Here is a 22242-nt window from a genome sequence, read left to right as displayed (position 1 = left end):
GCCTCAGCTATTTACAATCTATATTAATGACCTAGATGAAGGAACTGAGTGTAATGTATCCAAGTTTGCTGATGATACAAAGCTAGGTGGGACAGTAAGCTGTGAGGAGAACACAAAGAGCCTGCAAAGGGATATAGATAGACTAAGTGAGTGGGCAGTAAGGTGGCAGATGGAGTATAATGTATGGAAATGTGAGACTATTCTTCCTACCAAAGTGAATAACAACAGAAGATTTCTGAAATGGTGAGAAACTTTCAAATGTTGGCGTTCAGAGAGATTTGGGTGTCATCGTGCAAGAAACACAGAAAGCTAGCATGCAGGTACAGCAAGCAATAAGGAAGGAAAATGGCATGTTGGCCTTTATTGCAAGGGGGTTGGAGCATAAGAGTAAGGAAGTCTTGCTACAATTGTACAGGGCCTTGGTGAGACCACACCTGGAGCACTGTGCACAGTTCTGGTCTCCTTATCTAAGGAAGGATATACTTGCCTTGGAGGCGGTGCAACGAAGGTTCACTAGATTGATTCCCGAGATGAGAGGGCTGTCCTATGATGAGAGATTGTGTAGAATGGGCCTATACTCTCTCGAGTTTAGAAGAATGAGAGATGCTATCATTGAAACCTAAGAGATTCTGGAAGGGATTAACAGGGTAACATAAGAACATAAGAAGTAGGAGCAGGAGTAGGCCATACGGCCCCTCGGGCCTGCTCCGCCATTCAATAGGATCATGGCTGATCCGAACCGAGACTCACCTCCACTTCCCTGCCCGCTCCCCGTAACCCCTAATTCCCTTATCAGCTAGGAAACTGTCTATCTCCGTTTTAAATTTATTTAATGTCGCAGCTTCCACAGCTCTCTGAGGTAGCAAATTCCATAGATTTACTACCCTGAGTGAAGAAGTTTCTCCTCATCTTAGTTTTGAAAGGGCAGCCCCTTATTCTAAGATTATGCCCCCTAGTTCTAGTCTCACCCATCAGTGGAAACATCCTCCCCGCATCCACCCGATCAAGCCCCCTCACAATCTTATATGTTTCGATAAGATCGCCTCTCATTCTTCTGAATTCCAATGAGGCCCAACCTACTCAACCTTTCCTCATAAGTCAACCCCCTCATCTCCGGAATCAACCGAGTGAACCTTCTCTGAACTGCCTCGAGAGCAAGTATATCTTTTCTTAAATATGGAAACCAAAACTGTACGCAGTATTCCAGGTGTGGCCTCACCAGTTCCCTGTATAACTGAAGCAAGACTTCCCTGCTTTTATACTCCATCCCCCTTGCAATAAAAGCCAAGATTCCATTGGCCTTCCTGATCACCTGCTGTACCTGCATACTAACCTTCTGTGCTTCATGCACCAGGACCTCCAGATCCCTTTGTACTGTAGCACTTTGCAGTTTCTCTCCATTTAGATAATAACTTGCTCTTTGATTTTTTCTGCCAAAGTGCATAACCTTACACTTTCCAACATTATATTCCATCTGCCAAATCTCTGCCCACTCACTTAGCCTGTCTATGTCCTTTTGCATGTTTTTTTTATCTCCTCCTCACTCACTGCTTTCCCTCCCATCTTTGTATCGTCAGCAAACTTGGATATGTTGCACCTGGTCCCCTCCTCCAAATCGTTAATATCGATTGTAAAGAGTTGGGGTCCCAACACTGACCCCTGCGGAACACCACTAGTTACTGATTGCCAACCCAGGAATGAACCATTTATCCCAACTCTCTTTTCTGTTAGATAGCCAATCTTCCACCCATGCCAGTATATTACCCCCAATCCCGTGATTTTTTATCTTGTGCAGTAATCTTTTGTGTGGCACCTTGTCAAATGCCTTTTGGAAGTCCAAATACACCACATCCACTGGTTCCCCTTTATCCACCCTGTTTGTTACGTCCTCAAAGAATTCGAGCAAATTTGTCAAACATGACTTCCCCCTCATAAAACTATGCTGACTCTGTCCGATTAAATTATGCTTATCCAAATGTCCTGTTACTGTTTCCTTAATAATGGACTCCAACATTTTACCAACCACAGATGTTAGGCTAACTGGTCTATACTTTCCAGCCTTTTGTCTATCTCCCTTTTTAAATAAGGGCGTTACATTAGCAGTTTTCCAATCTGCTGGGACCTTTCCTGAATCCAGGGAGTTTTGGAAAATTACCACCAATGCATCCGCAATCCCTACCGCTACTTCACTCAAGACCCTAGGATGTAAGCTATCAGGTCGAGGGGATTTATCTGCCTTAAGTCCCATTATCTTACCGAGTACCATCTCCTTAGTGATTTTATTCATGTTTAGCTCCTCCCCCCCCATAGCCCCCTGTTTGTCCAGTGTTGGGATATTTTTAGTGTCCTCTACTCTAAAGACTGATACAAAATATTTGTTCAGCGTTTTTGCCATCTCCATGTTCCCCACTACTAATTTCCCGGTCTCATCCTCTAAGGGACCAACATTCACTTTAGCCACCCTTTTTCTTTTTATATAACTGTAGAAACTCTTGCTATCTGTTTTTATATTTTTTGCTAGTTTACTTTCATAATCTATCTTCCCTTTCTTAATTAATCTTTTAGTTATTCTTTGCTGGCTTTTAAATGCTTCCCGAGCTTCTATCCTCCCACTAGATTTGGCTACTTTATATGCCCCTGTTTTCAGTCGGATACTATCCTTTATTACTTTACTTAGCCATGGATGGCTGTCTTTTCTTTCACGCCCCTTTTTCCTCAGTGGAATATATTTTTCTTCAAAGTTGTGAAATATCTCCTTGAATGTACACCACTGCTCCTGTACCGTCTTACACCTTAATCTATTTTCCCAGTCCACTTTAGTCAATTCTACTCTCATCCCTTCATAGTCTCCTTTATTTAAGCTTAGTACGCTGGTTTGAGATCCAACTCTCTCACCCTCCAACTGAATTTGGAATTCAACCATGTTATGGTCACTCATTCCAAGGGGATCCTCTACTAGGACATTTTTTTATTAATCCTGTCTCATTACACAGGACCAGATCCAAGATTACCTGCCCCCTGGTTGGTTCAGTAACATACTGCTCAAGGAACCCGTCCCTAATGCACTCTATGAACTCTTCCTCAAGGCTGCCCTGCCCAATTTGATTTGTCCAGTCAATATGAAAGTTAAAATCTCCCATGATTATAGCTGTTCCCTTATTACAAGCCCCAACTATTTCCTGATTTATACTCCGACCAATAGAGTTGCAACTGTTAGGAGACCTATAGACTACGCCCACTAGTGACTTTTTCCCCTTATTATTCCTTATCTCCACCCAAACTGTTTCACTATCCTGATCCTTTGACCCAATATCAGTTCTCACTATTGCAGATGCTGAGAGGTTGTTTCCCCTGGCTGGAGTGTTTAGAACTAGGGGCATAGTCTCAGGATAAGGGGTAGGCCATTTAAGACTGATGAGGAGGTATTTATTTACTCAGAGGTTTGTGAATCTTTGGAATTCTCTGCCCCATATTCAAGGCTGAGATAGATAGATTTTTGGACTCTAGGGATATGGAGATGGGTGGGAAAGTGGAGTTGAGGTCGATGATCAGCCATGATGTTATTGAATGGAGGAGCAGGCTCGAGGGGCCGTATGGCCAACTCCTGCTCTTACTACTTATGTTCTTATGTACAAGTTGCACTGCAGAAACTCGCCAAGGCCTCTTCACCAGCACCTCCCAAACTAGTGATCTCTACTGCCTAGAAGGAGAAGGGCAGCAGGCGCATGGGAACACCAGCATCTCCAAGTTACACACCATCCTGACTTGGAAATATATCGGCCGTTCCTTCATTGTCGCTGGGTCAAAATCCTGGAACTCCCTCCCTACCAACACTGTGGGAGAACCTTCACCACACGGACTGCAGCGTTTGAAGGCAGCGGCTCAGCAACACCTTCTTCAGGGCAATGAGGAATGGGCAGTAAATGCTGGCCTCGCCAGCAACCCCCACATCCCAGGAACGAATAAAAAAAATCCAGAAGAAACTTTCAACATGGAATGTTTGCACTTCTATGAAAAAAGAATAAGAAACGTACTTGACATCAGCGCCGACCTGTATGGCTGCTGTTTTACGAGCTCCTCCCCAACTGGTATTTTAATGTTGTATTTAATATTGTATTTTAATATATCGTACTGTTAGTTTTTAGTATTCTGTTTAGTATTTAGCACTCTAGTTTTAGTAATTTAGTAGTTTAAAAAAAAAAATATTCTACTGTTTAACCGATCTGTATGGCTGCTGTTTTACAATCTATTACAGACTACAAAGGGAAACCCAACTGTGTCATGCCCAGCAATGCCTCTCTCCCGGACGAGCTTAACACTTTATACGCCCGGTTTGAGGCCAACAACAACTGGCCTGTTACAAGGGCCCAGCGGCTCAGGACGACCGGGTCTTCTCAATCTCCGTGGCTGACGTGAGCAAGACTTTTAAGAGAGGGAACACCCACAAAGCACCCGGTCCAGATGGAATCCCTGGGCGTGTCCTTAGAGCATGCGCTGACCAGCTGGCAGCTGTGTTTACGGATATATTCAACCGTTCACTGTACCAGTCTGTAGTCCCCACCCGCTTCAAGATGACATCGGTTATTCCAATCCCCCCCAAAAAAGTAACCTGTTTAAACGACTACTGCCCCATAGCACTCACTTCTGTCATCGTGAAGTGCTTTGAGAGGCTGGTCAAAACCCACATCAACTCATTAATATCTGACACACTGGACCCACTCCAATTTGCCTACCGTCCAAACAGATCTAGGGATGATGCCATTGCCACTGTACTGCACACTGCCTTATCACACCTGGATAAGAGGAACACCTATGTGAGAATGTTGTTCATTGATTATAGTTCAGCATTCAATACCATTATCCCCTCCAAGCTTGTCAACAAGCTCAGTGAGCTAGGACTTAACACCTCCCTATGCAACTGGATCCTGGACTTCCCGACAGGCAGACCCCAGGTGGTGAAAATAGGCAGAAACACCTCCTCCACACTGATCCTGAACACGGGAGCTCCCCAGGGTTGTGTGCTCAGCCCCCTTCTGTACTCCCTGTTTACTCACGATTGCGTGGCCACGCACAACTCCATCATCAAGTTTGCCGATGACACTACCGTTGTAGGCCTGATCACAGATGGCGACGAGACAGGCTACAGGGAGGAGGTAAGAGTCCTAGGAGAATGGTGCAAGTACAACAACCTCTCCCTCAACATCAGCAAAACAAAGGAGATGATCGTGGATTACAGGAAGCGGGACACACCCCAATCTACATCGAAGGGGCCGAGGTGGAGAGGGTCAGCAGCTTCAAATTCCTGGGTGTATTCATTACGGAGGACTTAACGTGGTCCCATCACATCGACGTTGTAACCAAGGCGGCATGCCAATGCCTGTTCTTCCTCAGGAGACTGAAGAAATTTGGAATGGCCCCCCAGATTCTCACCAACTTCTACCGGTGCACCATCGAGAGTATCCTGTCCGGCTGCATCACTACCTGGTATGGCAACTGCACCGCCACAGACCGCAAGGCTCTACAGATGGTAGTGAAAGCTGCACAACACACTATAGGAATGAAACTACCTGCTGTGCAGGATATCTACCCCGAGGTGTGCCGGGGGAAGGCCCTGAGAATCATTAATGACGCGAGTCACCCCAGCCACAACCTCTTCGCCCTGCTCCCGTTCGGTAAGAGATACCGAAGCATACGGTCTCGTACCAACAGGTTTCGAAACAGCTTCTATCCCCAGGCCATAAGACTCATGAACGATTAATTTATTACTGTTGTTTTATTTATTACTACTGTATTTCTATTAGTATTTTTATCATCGTTATGCCATATTTATTCCAATGTTGGGAGGACTCGTAAAAATCTACATTTCATTGTGCAGTACACACGTCTGCTGCATATATGACAAATAAAATTGAATTGAATTGAAGGGGCGGAACACGAGGAAGGCTGAAAATATTTGTGAACAAAATGAAGTAAATCAGAAGGTAATGGTTAAATGATGTCAGAAATATGTTTTTTTCAATCTGTAGCTTTTAAGATCGAGAGAGAGCGATGTTAAAAAAAATGAAAAGAAACTTTGTCTGATTTCCGAGCGGCCTCCAGCGGGTGTTTGAAGAGCAGCTGGTTTGGTCGCTCAACGTGCCCACACTCCGCCCATTTGTATCTGAAAATTACAATCCGGGTCCTCTGTACTTCACGGGACCCCGGTTTGTAAATGACGTTGTTTCCCCCTGAAACAGGCGGACGTTCCCGCTGCCCATCTCAGGACCCTACCCAAGATGGCGATGGCTGAAGCTCCAGTGTAAACTTTAGTGCCATTTCCAGGCGACACTCACTCTGGTTACACCAGGCGGGGGCTCTTAAAATCAGCCCCATTAGTTCAGGATAGGAACAGGAAGAGGCCATTCAGCCCCTCGAGCCTGTTCCACCATTCAATGAGATCATGGCTGATCTGTGACCTAACTCCAGACACCCGCCTTTGGCCCATATCGCTTAATATCTTTGGTTAACAAAAATCTATTAATTTCAGGATTAAAATTAATTGACCCGGCAGCAATTGCGGTTTGTGGAAAAGAGTTCCAACCTTCTACCACCCTTTGTGTGTAGAAGTGTTTCCTAATTTCACTCCTGAAAAGCCTGGCTATAATTTTTAATGGACCTGTTAGTGACCTTTAACCCCACAGATTGTCAGCGGGGCGGAGTTTTTCCCGCTGTCATTCCATCCCGGATCGAAGATGGGAAAGATTCTCTCAGTGAAAGTGTCGATGAAAGTGTGGAGATGGGACATGTTGTCCGCATTGTAAAATGACACCTGTCCGTCCTCATAGTCCAGGTACACCCCGATCTTCTGGGGATCCACACTCGGGGTGAGGGGGGTCCATGAGGGGGAGGTGAAGGCAACATAGTCACTTCCAGGTTCCAGCCCCACAGTCCAGTATTCGTTATCAGGTTCCAGGTCCAAAATCCCGATCCTCTCGGCAGACTCTTGGGCCACTCCCACAAACCACTGAATTTTGTCTCCCACCTCCACCTCCCAGTAGTGTCTCCCTGATGTGAATCCCTCCGATCCCAGGACACAGGGACAGGAATCAAACCTCTCCGGGGTGTCAGGGAGCGGCTGCTGTTTGTCTCCGGTTCTCACACTGGTCCGGTCCTGAGACAGGATGAGTCGGGGATTCGCTGTGTTCGGATCCAGAGTCAGAGAGGCTGGAGCTGGGGGAAAGTTAAAATAACAGTCAGTGATTTCGTTTCTCGCTGTGATTTAATCAAATACTTTCCTTTTTAAAGTGCCCTCTCAGGCTCTGGGTTGTATTCATGGAATCTGCTGCCACTCCAGGGTTTACACCCAGGGGTCGATTTACGTCGATTTTGCCCCCAATTTTGCGCCTGGAGATAAAGACCCGAGAACCACTGGAAGGGACAGAGCGAGGTTGGGGGTGGGGGGAGGGAGCTTGAGGGGGTAGAGAGGGAGGGAGGGAGGGTAGAGAGTGCGGGACAGGGAGAGCGAGGAGGGCAGTGGGGAAGGGGGGCGAGTGTGGGAGTGTGATGGTTAAGTTATCGGGAGGGAGAGAGCAGACAGCAGAGGAGAGGGAGGAGGGAGGGGAAAGAGAGCAGGAGGGCAGAGAGTGGGAGGGGAGAGAGAGTGAGCGAGGGCAGCGGCAGGCGGGATGGGGGGGGGGGAGGAGGAGGAGGGGAGAGAGAGCGGGAGCGTTGGGGGAGGGTAGAGAGCAGGAGGGGGGAGAGAGAGTGGGCAGAGAGAGAGAACGGGAGGGGAGTGGAGCGAACGGAAGGCGGAGGGGAGAAAGAATAGGAGGGAGAAAGCAAGGGGGGGGGGAGGGGAGAGAGAGAGCGGGAGGGGGAGGGAGTTGGGGGATGGGAGTTAGTTGTGTTTTTTTTAAGCTTTCTTTCGCCTCTGCCATCCTGCTCTGATCCTGAGCCACTGTGAGGAACTCTGCAGCCCCAGTCTCCCGCTATTCTCAGTGCCTGCAGAGTGCATCAAGGGCCTTTGAAAATTAACAAGGAATCGGTGACAGAAGCTCTAACTTGTCCTGGAGACACAGTGGGTGAAATTGGTCTTGGACTGTTTTAGATGACAGTCAATCAGCAGCTCGTATCGCGCTCCCCCAATATTCGTTTCCATTAACCTCAATGGGAATTAATCACAGAAATCACAGAAACCCCACAGTGCAGATAGAGGCCATTTCGGCCCATCGAGCCTGCACCGACACATATCCCACCCGATCCCCGTAACCCCTACACCAACACATATCCCACCCTATCCCCGTAACCCCACATATTTAATCCCCCTAACACTAAGGGTCAATTTATCATAGCCAATCAACCTAACCCGCACATCTTTGGACTGTGGGAGGAAACCGGAGCACCCGGAGGAAACCCACGCAAACACGGGGAGAATGTGCAAACTCCACACAGACAGTCGCCCGAGGCCGGATTCGAACCTGGGTCCCTGGTGCTGTGAGGCAACAGTGCTAACCACTATGCCACCGTGTCTGCCATATTGGGCACAATGTAAAATGGGCCACTGATTTACTATCGCCCATTTTGTGTCACCACCCAGACTAATTTTACCCCCAATCTCTCTCTGGAGGCGTGACCCACTCACCACTAATCAGCACTGTCGATGTGTGGAGAGGGGGAAAGTACCGACAGCAGGAGAATAGAGAGAAGAGAAGGAAAAAGGTAAAGAGAAAACAATGAGGAGGGGAACTGCTGCAGAAAGAAAGAGAGAACCAAAAACAACCGAGGGAAACTAAATTAAAAAGCTCAGCAGAGGAAATGGGAGAGACAGGATACACCATGTACTGGAGACAAAGTCCCAGACACTCTTAGATTGATCACAATCAGCAGTGCAATTCCAGATTGAATAGAACAGCAAGGGTCTGGTTCAGCCTGAGACAGTGGCCAAGGAGGGGGTGGAGTTCGTGGCCAGGATGTAGAGTTGTTGACAATTTCCAGAGATGATGGCTTAAATCTTCTCAGTGTTTAACTGGAAAAATGCTGGCTCCTCCATAACTGGATTCCAGATAATCTGTTGGACAACACCGTGGCGGTGGAGGGGTCAAGAGAGGTGGTGGAGAGGTAGAGCTGGGTACCATCGGTGTACATCTGGAAACTGAGCCTGTTTCTGTGGATGAGGTTGACAAGTGGCAACATGTAGATCAGTGAGAGAATAAGACCAAGAATAAATACTTGAGAATCTCCTGGGGTGCCGTGCGGGGGCAGGAAGAGAAGCCATTGCTGGAGATACTCTGGCTACGATCAAATAGGTAAATGTGACCCAAGTAAAGGCAGTCGCACTGAGTCGGACAATTGAGGAGACACATTGGAGGAGAATGGTCAATGTTTGCAGAGAGCTCCAGGAGGTCGAGGAGGGAAAATGCGCTGTACTCACTGTCACAGAGCATGTCATTTGTGACCTTTATTAGGGCCACTTTGGGGCTTTGACAGGGATGAAAATCTGGTTAGTGTGGTTCAAACAAGCAGTTGCGGGAAAATGGCCAGGGGTTTCAGAAGTGATCGTACGGTCAAGGACTTTGTAGAAGAAAGTAAAGTTGGAGATCAAGTGCAAGGACAGAGGGATAGAGGGCGGTAATTTTGAGGAAGGGTGTGGTGACATTGGATTTGAAAAGGAGCTGGATTGGACGTGAGGAGAGGGAACCATTTACAACGTGAGCTAGCATGAAACCAGGAAGAGAAGTTGGGTGGTCAGCAGTTTAGTGGGAATGGGGTCAATGGAGCAGGAGGTGGGTCCAGCAGAGAATACAATCTCAGTAAGACAGGCAGCCTGGCTTCTGATTATTTTACATATCCATGGTGCAAGTAACCAAAGACAATAAAGAGCGTCGGCGGGAATTTCAGCTGCGGCAGCGGGGCTATAAAAGGCTCCAGAGACCAGTCTCCGAACTCGGAACTCAGAGGGAAGGAGAGAAGTAAAAAGAAATCAAAGTGTGACGTCGCCAGAAAGCAGGTAAGTGATTGGTTGGTGAGTATTTCTCTCTTTTTAAACTTAAACTCTATGGTTTATAGTTTCTAAGGTGTGATATTCATCATCTAGAATCAGGGCAGAGGGTATTTAAAAATAATATTAATAAATTTAATTTATTACATAGAATGGGAGAGCAGGTGATGCGTTACTGCTGCAATATGTGGGAGCTGATGGACACCATTGATGCTCATGGTGATCACATTTGCAGTAAGTGCTGGCTGCTCGAGGAACTCCGGCTCCGTGTTGATGAGCTGGAGTCCGAGCTTCAAACACTGAGACACATCAGGGAGGGGGTGAGTTACCTGGACTCTGTTCCAGGAAGTAGTCATACCAATCAGATTAACTAATTCAGATGTAGTCCATGGTCAGAGGCAGGAGGGTATGACTATGAGTGAGGCAGGTACGGGGATCCAGGAGGTAGTGTTGGAGGAGCCGCAGCCCTTGCTCTTGTCCAACAGATTCGAGGCTCTTACTCCGTGATGACAGGAGTAGGGACTGCAGGGAGGATGAGCAACCTGGCCACAGCACCGTGGAACGGGGGGCCATTCAAGTGGGGGGAGTAAAAAGAAATGTTGTAGTGGTAGGGGATAGTATCATAAGGGGGATAGATAGGGTTTTTGCAGCAGAGAGCGAGAGTCCCGAAGGTTGTGTTGCCTGCCCGGTGCCAGGGTTAAGGGCATCTCCTCTGGGCTGGAGAGAAACTTGGAGTGGGAGGGGGAGGATCCAGTTGTCGTGGTCCATGTTGGCACCAATGACATAGATAGGACAAGGAAAGAGGTTCTGCTGAGGGAGTATGAGCAGCTAGGGGCCAAATTAAAAAAGCAGAACCACAAGGGTAATAATCCCTGGATTACTACCTGAGCCACGAGCAAATTTGGCTAGGGTAAATAAAATCAGAGAGTTAAATGTGTGGGTCAAAGACTGGTGTGGGAGAAATGGGTTTTGCTTCTTGGGACACTGGCACCAGTACTGGGACAGGAGAGAGCTGTTCCGTTGGGACGGACTTCACTTGGCCAGTGCTGGGACTAGAATCCTGGCGAATCGAATAACTAGGGCTGTAGAGAGGGCTTTAAACTAATTAGTGGGGAGGAGGTTTCAAGAGAGCGAAAAATAAAAGTCATTGGAGAAGGCAAGAGAGCAAAGTAGCAGTGGGGAAATTAAAAACCAGAGCATGTCAGGAAGGAACAGAATAAATAAAGATAAAGGTAAAGTAGTAAAGGGGGTAAAAGCAGGAATAAATTGTCACAAAACATATTTAAAAGTTCTTTATCTGAATGCACGCAGCATTCGTAACAAAATAGCCGAGTTGACATACAAATAACTACACATGGGTATGATCTGGTGGCCATTACAGAAACATGGCTGCGAGGCGACCATGACTGGGAACTAAACATCCAGGGGTATTTGACAATTAGGAAGGACAGACAGGAAGAAAAGGGCGGTGGGGTGGCTATGTTAATAAAGGATGGAATCACTGCAATAGTGAGAAATGATACTGGGTCAAAGGATCAGGATAGTGAAACAGTTTGGGTGGAGATAAGGAATAATAAGGGGAAAAAGTCACTAGTGGGCGTAGTCTATAGGCCTCCTAACAGTTGTAACTCTATTGGTCGGAGTATAAATCAGGAAATAGTTGGGGCTTGTAATAAGGGAACAGCTATAATCATGGGAGATTTTAACTTTCATATTGACTGGACAAATCAAATTGGGCAGGGCAGCCTTGAGGAAGAGTTCATAGAGTGCATTAGGGACGGGTTCCTTGAGCAGTATGTTACTGAACCAACCAGGGGGCAGGAAATCTTAGATCTGGTCCCGTGTAATGAGACAGGATGAATAAAAAAATGTCCTAGTAAAGGATCCCCTTGGAATGAGTGACCATAACATGGTTGAATTCCAAATTCAGTTGGAGGGTGAGAGATTTGGATCTCAAACCAGCATACTAAGCTTAAATAAAGGAGACTATGACGGTATGAGAGCAGAGTTGACTAAAGTGGACTGGGAAAATAGATTAAGGTGTAAGACGGTACAGGAGCAGTGGTGTAAATTCAAGGAGATATTTCACAACTTTGAAGAAAAATATATTCCACTGAGGAAAAAGGGGCGTAAAAGACAGCCATCCGTGGCTAAGTAAAGTAATAAAGGATAGTATCTGACTGAAAACAAGGGCATATAAAGTAGCCAAATCCAGTGGGAGGATAGAAGATTGGGAAGCATTTAAAAGCCAGCAAAGAATAACTAAAAGATTAATTAAGAAAGGGAAGATAGATTATGAAAGTAAACTAGCAAAAAATATAAAAACAGATAGCAAGAGTTTCTACAGTTATATAAAAAGAAAAAGGGTGGCTAAAGTGAATGTTGGCCCCTTAGAGGACGAGACCAGGAAATTAGTGGTGGGGAGCATGGAGATGGCAAAAAACACTGAACAAATGTTTTGTATCAGTCTTTAGAGTAGAGGACACTAAAAATATCCCAACACTGGACAAACAGGGGGCTATGGGGGGGTGGAGGAGCTAAACACGAATAAAATCACTGAGGAGATGGTACTCGGTAAGATAATCGGACTTAAGGCGGATAAATCCCCTGGACCTGATGGCTTACATCCTAGGGTCTTGAGTGAAGTGGCGGTAGTGATTGCGGATGCATTGGTGGTAATTTTCCAAAACTCCCTGGATTCAGGAAAGGTCCCAGCAGATTTGAAAACTGCTAATGTAACACCCTTATTTAAAAAGCGAGGTAGCCAAAAGGCTGGAAAGTATAGACCAGTAGCCAAAAGGCTGGAAAGTATAGACCAGTTAGCCTAACATCTGTGGTTGGTAAAATGTTGGAGTCCATTATTAAGGAAGCAGTAACAGGACATTTGGATAAGCATCATTTAATCGGACAGAGTCAGCATGGTTTTATGAAGGGGAAGTCATGTTTGACAAATTTGCTCGAATTCTTTGAGGACGTAACAAACAGGGTGGATAAAGGGGAACCAGTGGATGTGGTGTATTTGGACTTCCAAAAGGCATTTGACAAGGTGCCACACAAAAGACTACTGCACAAGATAAAAAAATCACGGGTTTGGGGGTAATATACTGGCATGGGTGGAAGATTGGCTATCTAACAGAAAACAGAGAGTTGGGATAAATGGTTCATTCCCGGGTTGGCAATCAGTAACTAGTGGTGTTCCGCAGGGGTCAGTGCTGGGACCCCAACTCTTTACAATCTATATTAACGATTTGGAGGAGGGGACCAAGTGCAACGTATCCAAGTTTGCCGACGATACAAAGATGGGAGGGAAAGCAGTGAGTGAGGAGGACATAAAAAACCTGCAAAAGGACATAGACAGGCTAAGTGAGTGGGCAGAAAAAATCAAAGAACAAGTTATTATCTAAATGGAAAGAAACTGCAAAGTGCTACAGTACAAAGGGATCTGGGGGTCCTGGTGCATGAAACACAGAAGGTTAGTATGCAGGTACAGCAGGTGATCAGGAAGGCCAATGGCATCTTGGCTTTTATTGCAAGGGGGATGGAGTATAAAAGCAGGGAAGTCTTGCTTCAGTTATACAGGGTACTGCTGAGGCCACACCTGGAATACTGCGTACAGTTTTGGTTTCCATATTTAAGATATACTTGCTCTCGAGGCAGTTCAGAGAAGGTTCACTCGGTTGATTCCGGAGATGAGGGGGTTGACTTATGAGGAAAGGTTGAGTAGGTTGGGCCTCTACTCATTGGAATTCAGAAGAATGAGAGGCGATCTTATCAAAACATATAAGATTGTGAGGGGGCTTGATCGGGTGGATGCGGGGAGGATGTTTCCACTGATGGGTGAGACTAGAACTAGCGGGCATAATCTTAGAATAAGGGGCTGCCATTTCAAAACTGAGAGAGGAGAAACTTCTTCACTCGGAGGGTGGTGAATCTATGGAATTTGCTGCCTCAGAGAGCTGTGGAAGCTCCGACATTAAATAAATTTAAAACGGAGATAGACAGTTTCCTAGCTGATAAGGGAATTAAGGGGTATGGGGAGCGGGCAGGGAAGTGGAGGTGAGTCTAGGTTCGGATCAGCCATGATCCTATTGAATGGCGGAGCAGGCCCGAGGGGCCGTATGGCCTACTCCTGCTCCTACTTCTTATGTTCTTATGTTCTTAATGCAGCGAGAGAATAAAAATAAAAATACCAAACATTGAACCGAACGTTGATGTTTTATCCAGTAGGAATATTGGTATAAAATATCAGAACATACTTCAGTTCTTAAATTCACATCAATGTAAGAACTGTGAATAACTCAAACCAGATCAGAGAAAGTGGGTGAGGGTCTAGGTGGAAGTGAGTGATGATGGGATTAGTGTCACTGTGTGAAGCTGCTTTCAAAGGTGATGCGATGACTTTCTAGCGTGGTTCTAAACTCGGGTTTAAGCAGCTGTTTTCAAAGGCCACAAGGAAAGTACTGTTGAGAGTAAAATATTTCACAGGTAAGACAAAGTCCAGCATAAGGGATGCACTGGAAATAAATACACTGCAATTACATCTGAAGGAGAAACTGACATTTCTAATGCTCCTGACAAATGTCTCAAAGCACTTCACACAATGTATTACTTTTGAAGTGTATTTTCTGCTGTGATATAGGGCAGGGTGTCCAATAGGGCAGGGGGTCCAAATTAGACCTCCCCTCTCCTCAGCCCTCACAATTCCACTCTCCAAGCCCAGGCAGCTCAGTCCTATTTGGGTTTACAGTTTTTTGCCAGCTTCTGATTAAACTCTCTTGAAGCTGCTGATACCTTCAGACAACTCTGCCTCCCTTACTTTCCATACCCTCCGCATAAAGTATTTGGGAGTGATTTACGTCTCACTGTCGCCCGGATTTAAAGTGTAAACGGAGCAGTAATGAGGGAAAAATCACACGCGGTGCTTCCCACCAAGGCCCGCCGGGATATGGTGTCGCAGCCGCCAAATAGGAATCCAGCGCAAGGAGTTAGTTCTCTCCGGTGTCCTGGCCTATATTTGTACCTCAACCAACATCACCAAAACAGGTCATCTGGTCATTATCTTGTGGGAGCTTGCTGTGCAGAAATTGGTTGTGGCAGTTCCTACATTACAACAGTGACTAAACTTTAAAAACTCTTCATTGGCTGTAAAGCGCTTTGGGACGTCCTGAAAGGCGCGATATCAAGCAGTGGGCTCACTGTCTGCCCGATCAATGGGGTCACTCAAAAACCCAACCTCGCTCAATCAAAACTGCCTTTTCACCTTCCCTTTTCTCAGTTTGAGACTATCCCTACTTTGTTCTAGAGTCTGTGACTGTGTTAAACCTGTGGATATTCATCTTCTCCCTGCGATTTAGGATCTTGAAAACTTCAATAAGTTCATCCCAAGCCCTCCCTTATCCAGAGCAAAGACTCCTGACTTCCAGACTGGACACGGACATCAGTGATCATTAATCTGGGGTCCGGGAGCCCTTTCAGTCTATTTGCAGCTGGATGTATAAATAATGGAAATGAATATAAGAGTTTTACCGGGGTGAATGGCGTCTATCATTTCTCTCCACGCTGTGTACTGCAAAGGGCCATTGAACTTTCCGATAGACAGGGCACCATCTGCTACTAACAGTACTTGATCATCCTCACTAATCCTGTAAATATTGAACAGTTGATGTTATAAATCGACATTAAACATTTTTCTGATTTATTTTCAGTAAAGTTTCAGTAAAGAGCATGTCTCACCTCCTCTTCCGACAAGCTTCCTCCTGAAATAAATAAAACACAAACAGTGAGGAGGACAGTAAAAGGCTTCAGGAGGACACAGACAGGCTGGTGAAATGAGCAGACACAGGGCAGATAAAATTTAACAGAGAAATGTGAAGTGATGCATTTTAGAAGGAATAATGAGGAGAGGCAAAATAAACTAAACGATACAGTTTTAAATGTGGTGCCGGGACAGAGAGACCTGGGGGATCACATTCATAAATCTTTAAAAACTAGCAAAATAAAGAGGGTGGGAATTTATTTAACAATGACTTGTGATGATCTGGAATGCCCTGACTGACAGGGTGGATGAAACAGATTTAAAAGCGATTTTCAAATGGGAATTGGAAATAGACTTGAAAAGGTAAAACATTGCAGGGCTAGGGGGAAAGAGCAGGGGGTGTGGGTCTAATTGCACAGCTCTTTCAAAGAGCCGGCACAGGCACAATGGGCCTTTTGTGCCTGTGGGATTCTATCATTGCAAGTAGTTGAAAAGCCTGATTTGTGTGTCAGATACTGGAACTCAACATCAGTGGCACTCACAGACACAGTGACTCTCACACCCACTGCACCAGACACACCCACACACTCACAACATGGAACTGTAACTGGATTGCAATCTGAGTGCCAGGAAAATATTAAACTTGCGCAACACGGAAATAATTACAAGCAAAATATCAAGATCACGACAACTCATTCCCGGGAGGTTGCAGACATTCCCGGGATTCTGCGGACAGTGCGGGAGCTGGGTAGTTTGGTGACAATAGCAGAACCACCCCAGAATAGACAAAACAATCGGTTTAAATCAGTTTCGAATTATTCAGCAAATGCTGCATTTATTTCAGTTATCATCGGTTATTTTGTGATTCTGAAGTTTCACTGAACTAACCCGCAATATAATCCTCACCTTCAGAAATGTCAGCCCGTCTTTTTGCTCCATCTGTTTCTGCAACTTTGAGAGTTTCTCCTGAATAGACTTTAAATTCTCTTGAATTTCTCGGAGGTTTTTCTTCATTGTTTCTAGAATCTCCCCCTCTTGTTCCCTGAGATATCTGATTAAACGCTGCTCTTTCTCAGTGAGAATCTGGTGCATTTTAGCGAACTCGGATGTGATGCGGGTCTGCAGACTGCTCGACTGTTCCTACCGAAATGAAATGTGAAACATAATTAATGTACCATGATAAAGGGAACAAACCTAACCGAGATCCCAGAAAATCAGCAGAGAGACCTTACCCTAACTGCGGAAATCTGCTGTTTCTGTTTTAATTTAGTTTCTAGAACCGCCGATTTCTTCTCTGTGAGAGAATCTAAGGAAGATTTCAGCTGATCCTGGGATTGTGAGAGAAAAATCACAGAATAAAAGTGTTAGACTATGAAAATGTGATGAATTAATCAGGTGATCAAACGGTAACGAGTGGGGCGCCACATGGATCGGTGCTGGGGCCTCAACTATTTACAATCTACATTAATGACTTGGATGAAGGGACCAAGTGTAATGTAGCCAAGTTTGCGGATGATACAAAGATGGGTGGGAAAACAAGTTGTGCAGAGGACTCAAAGAACCTACAAAGGGACATAGGCAGGCTAAGTGAGTGGGCAAACATTTGGCAGATGGAGTATAACGTGGGAAAGTGCGAGGTTATACACTTTGGCAGGAAAAATAAAAAAGCAAATTATTATTTAAATGGAGATTACAAAATGCTACAGTTCAGAGGGACCTGGGGGTCCTTGTGCATGAAACACAAAAGTTAGCATGCAAGTAATCAAAAAGGCAAATGGAATGTTGGCCTTTATTTCAAAGGGGTTGGAGTATAAAAGCAGGGAGGTCCTGCTACAACTGCACAGGGTATTGGTGAGACCACACCTTGAGTACTGCGTACAGTTTTGTTCCCCTTATTTAAGGAAGGATATATTTGCATTGGAGACAGTTCAGAGACTATTCACTAGGTTAATTCCAGAGATGAGGGGGTTGACTTATGAGGAAAGGTTGAGCAGGTTGGGCCTATACTCATTGGAATTTAGAAGAATGAGAGGTGATCTTATTGAAACATATAAGATACTGAGGGGGCTCAACAAGGTAGATGCAGAGAGGATGTTTCCCCTCGTGGGGAAATCTAGAACTCGGGGGCACAGTTTCAGAATAAAGGGTCGCCCTTTTAGAACTGAGATGAGGAGGAATTTCTTCTCTCAGAGGGTCGTAAATCTGTGGAATTCTCTGCCCCAGAGAGCCATGGAGGCTGGGTCATTAAATTAAAGGTGGAGATAGACAGATTTTTGCAAGATAAGGGAGTGAAGGGTTAAGGAGAGCGGCGAGGAAGTAGCTTTGAGCCCAAAATCAGCCATGATCTTATTGAATGGTGGAGCAGGCTCGAGGGGCCAAGTGGCCTATTCCTGCTCCTATTTCTTATGTTATGTAAATCTGTTCCCTTTTACCTTGTAGATTCCAACAGCTTCTTTAATGGACATGAAGCGGTGGTCTCTGTGTTCCCGCGCATCTCTACAAATCAGACAGATCAATTTCTTGTCAGTTTCACAAAACAGCTTCAGTTCTTCCTGATGTTCCTCACAGTGAAGTTTACTTTCCTTCTCTTTCGGATTCAGGGTTAATTTTCGAGCTTTCTCGGCCAGACTCGCTAAGGCCCGATTAACCTCGAGTTTTTTTCCCGGAAACTCCTCTCTACATTCCGAGCAGGAGATGCTCCGCTTCTTTGCCCAAAACCGTGTGATACAGGAGCGGCAGAAGTTGTGCCCACAATCCAGTGAAACCGGGTCGGTGAAGAAATCAAGACAAATGGAACAATTTAAATCCTCGGTCCAACTCTCGGCCTGCTGTCTGGAAGCCATGTTCACCCTCAGCATTTCCCGATTCAAACCGCTTTCACTTTGGATGTTTCTCTGCTGCCGAACAGCTTCAGTTCAGCGATTTCCCAATGAAGTTCACTGCAATAATCAGAGAATTATTATTATAAATCCGTCTATGTCTCCCGTCGACTTTTACACAGGGAGACACAACCTAAAGCAGTGTGAAGGACAAACAGGGTTGGAACACGGAGGGGAATAATTGAAACCTGGCCAGGACGCTGAAGGTTCCTGGAGTGTTGGCAGTGGGGGGAGGGAGGGAGGCGGAGATGGGCGGGATCGAGATTCCAGGGCACTTTGCTCCAGACCGAACTCACTGCCGACTACAAACCCTCTGGTGACACACGGTGTGTGATAGAGATCCATAAACTGAATTGTTAATGATTGCAGCCGCTCACCCTTAAACACAAAGTGCCACAAATGTCAAGGAGTGATATCAGGTGACAGGTACAGAGAATCGCTGTAAGTGAAAAGACAAATCTGCTAGAAAGAAAGGAAATATTTTTATTTCTAGCGCGTCTTTCACCACCTCAGGACGTCCCAAAGTGATTCACAGCCCATGAAGTAGTTTTGAAGTGTAGACACTTTTGTGGTGTAGCGAAACACATCAGCCAAAGCGAGCACAGCAAGGTCCCACAAACAGCAATGAAAGAAATTACCAGAGCACCTATTTTTCACATGTTGGTTGAGGGATAAATATTGCTCAGGCCATCAGGAGAACTCCCCTTCTCTTCGGAATAGTGCCGTATTTTACACCCACCTGAGAGGGCAGACCGCGCCACTGTTTACCGTCTCACCGAAAGGCGGCACCATTTGACAGTGCGGATTCTTCAGTGCTGCTCCGGAATGTTATCCTGGGTTATGTGATGAAGCCTATGGAGTGGGACTTCATCCCACAATCCTCGCACTCAGAGGTGAGAGCGCTCCCCCTGAGCCACAGCTGACACCTACCACTGGGGCAGAGGCGGCTGCCCACCTGCTTCTGGAATGTGTGTTTGCAGAGGAAGTCTGGAGAGAAGCTGCAGTGGATTCTCTGTCGAGGCCGGGTCCTCCCAGGAAACTCCATAACACATGCCTCTGGGCTCAATGGATCCTTCCCAGGGACACTGGCCCAGAAACAAACATCAACTGATTGTGGAAGGACTTGGAGTGACATCTTTCCTCCAATATTAGGAGGAATTTCTTTACACAGAGAGCAGTGAGAATGTGGAACTCACTGCCACATGGAGTGTATGCAGTAGAGGGCATTGATGCATTGAAAGGGAGGCTTGATGCATACACGAGGGAGAAGGGAATAGAGGGATACGCGGGTGAACACGTGTGCAGGAAGTATCTCCAGCTGCAGTTACTCGAAATCCACGTTTCAGAGCTGGAGCTGCAGCTGAAGTCACTGTGGAGCATCCGCGAGGCTGAGATCTTCGTGGGTAGCACGTTTAACGAGGTGGTCACACCGCAGGTAAAGAGTGCACAGGCAGAAAGGGAATGGGTGACCGCCAGACAGAGTAAAAGAACTAGGGCGGTAGTGCAGGAGTCCATCTCCCTCTCCAACAGAATTTCCATTTTGGATACTGCTGGGAGAAATGGTTTCTCTGGGGAATGCAACAAGAGCCAAGTCCGTGGCACTACAAGTGCCTCAACTGCACAGGAGGGGAGGAAAAAGAGTGGGAGAGCAATAGTGATAGGGGATTCTATCGTAAGGGGAACAGATAGATGTTTCTGTGGCCGCAGACATGGCTCCAGGATGGTATGTTGCCTCCCTGGTGCCAGGGTCAAGGATGTCACTGAGCGGCTGCAGGACATTCTGAAGGGGGAGGGTGAACAGCCAGAGGTCGTGGTCCATATCGGTACCAACGACAGATAGAAAGAAGGACGAGGTCCTGCAAGCAGAATATAGGGAGCTAGGAAATAAATTAAAAAGCAGGACCTCAAAAGGTAGTAATCTCAGGATTACTCCCAGTGCCACATGCTAGCGAGAGCAGAAATAGGAGAGTAGACCAGATGAATGTGTGGCTGGAGAGATGGTGTAGGAGGGAGGGATTTAAATTCCTGAGGCATTGGGACCGATTCTGGGGAAGGTGGGACCTGTACAAGCTGGACGGGTTACATCTCGGCAGAACCGGGACCAATATCCTCGCAGGGGGTTTGCTAGTGCTGTTGGGAAGGATTTGAACTAGTTTGACAGGGGGCTGGGAACCTAAGTGTGGATCCAGAACAGAGAGAAACAAAGCTGGAAGTGCAAGTTAGAAAAGTAGTCAGCAAAGCTAGTATGGAGCAGAAACAAAGGCCAACAGTAAAGAGGGTCAAAGTGCAGAAAAATATTAAACAGGCAAAGTTGAAGGCACTTTATCTAAATGCACGTAGCATTCGCAACAAGGTGGATGAATTAATGGCACTAATAGAAGTAAATGGGTATGATGTAATTGCCATTACAGAGACATGGTTGCAGGGTAACCAAAGCTGGGAACTGAATGTTTCAGGGTACTCAACATTTAGGAAGGACAGATGAAAAGGAAAAGGAGGTGGCGTAGCGCTGTTAATAAGGGGTGAGATCAGTACATTAGAGATAAAAGATCTTGGCTTGGCAGATCGTGATGTAGAACTGGAATCAGTTTGGGTGGAGCGAAGAAACAGCAAAGGGCAGAAAACATCTGGGAGTTGTGTATGTGCCAAACAGTAGTGGTAACGTAGGTCACAGTATCAATCAAGAGATTAGAAGTGCATGTAACAAGGGCAATACAGTAATCATGAGGGACTTTAATCTACATATTGACTGGGCAAATCAAATTACCACTAATGGTGTGGAGGACGAATTCATGGAATGCATGAGAGATGGTTTCCTGGATCAGTATGTGGAGGAACCAACCAGGGAACAGGCTATTCTGAATCTGGTACTGTGTAACGAGAAAGGGCTAATCAATAACCTTGTGGTAAAGGGGCCTTTAGGGACAAGTGACCATAAGATGATTGAATTTTATATTAAGTTTGAGAGTGATGTAGTCCAATCTGAAACTAAGGTCTTCAATCTAAACAGAGGAAACTACAAGGGTATGAGGGACAAGTTGGCCATGGTAGATTGGGAGACTACACTAAAAGGTATGAAGGTGGACATACAATGGCTAACATTCAAGGAAATAATGCATAATTTACAACAAATATATATTCCTCTAGGGCATAAAAACCCAAAAGGAAAAGTGATCCAACCATGGCTAACAAAATAAATTAAAAAGCTAGTATTAAGTCAAAGGAGGAAGCTTATAAAGTTGCCAGTAAAAGCGGTCAGCCTGAGGACTGGGAACTTTTAGAAATCAGCAAAGGGGGACCAAGAAATTGATAAAGAAAGGGAAAATGGAATATGAGCACAAACTAGCGAAAAATATAAAAACGGATTGTAAAAAGGTATGTGAAAAGGAAAAGACTGGCGAAGGTAAATGCAGGTCCTTTACAGTCAGAGACGGGAGAATTTATAATGGGGAATGAGGAAATGACAGAAATTAAATAAATACTTTGTTTCTGTCTTCACGGAGGAAGACACAAAAAACCTCCCAGAAATACGAGAACACAAAGGGTGTGGCGAGAATGAGGAACTTAAAGAAATGATTAGTAAAAAACAGTACTAGCAAAATTAATGGGAGTAAAAGTTGATAAATCTCAAA

The 22242-nt window shown here is 45.7% G+C and overlaps 1 protein-coding gene across 2 annotated transcripts in view; it reads right to left on the bottom strand.

Moving 5' to 3' along the window:
* Positions 1 to 5758: 5758 nt before the first annotated feature.
* Positions 5759 to 22242, bottom strand: part of LOC147096239 (zinc-binding protein A33-like) — a 143399-nt gene continuing 126915 nt past the window's right edge. The window contains exons 2-7 of one of the 2 annotated variants that reach the window (XM_085975085.1): positions 18164 to 18670; positions 16964 to 17059; positions 16638 to 16871; positions 15710 to 15732; positions 15503 to 15618; positions 5759 to 7209 (exon numbers count right to left, since the gene is read on the bottom strand). In XM_085975085.1, the coding sequence (XP_085831211.1) occupies positions 6659 to 7209; positions 15503 to 15618; positions 15710 to 15732; positions 16638 to 16871; positions 16964 to 17059; positions 18164 to 18589 (1446 nt within the window). In that variant the 5' untranslated portion in view covers positions 18590 to 18670 and the 3' untranslated portion in view covers positions 5759 to 6658. The remainder of the gene's footprint in view (positions 7210 to 15502; positions 15619 to 15709; positions 15733 to 16637; positions 16872 to 16963; positions 17060 to 18163; positions 18671 to 22242) is intronic. The other variant, XM_085975086.1, reaches the window with a different exon arrangement.

Source organism: Somniosus microcephalus, unplaced genomic scaffold (genome assembly GCF_052327205.1).
Source record: "Somniosus microcephalus isolate GS21.2 unplaced genomic scaffold, FLI_Smic_1.0 unresolved_chr1, whole genome shotgun sequence".
NCBI classification, from domain to species: Eukaryota; Metazoa; Chordata; class Chondrichthyes; order Squaliformes; family Somniosidae; genus Somniosus; species Somniosus microcephalus.
Note: the sequence above shows the minus strand (reverse complement) of the source record. Positions and strands in the feature narration are given on the sequence as shown.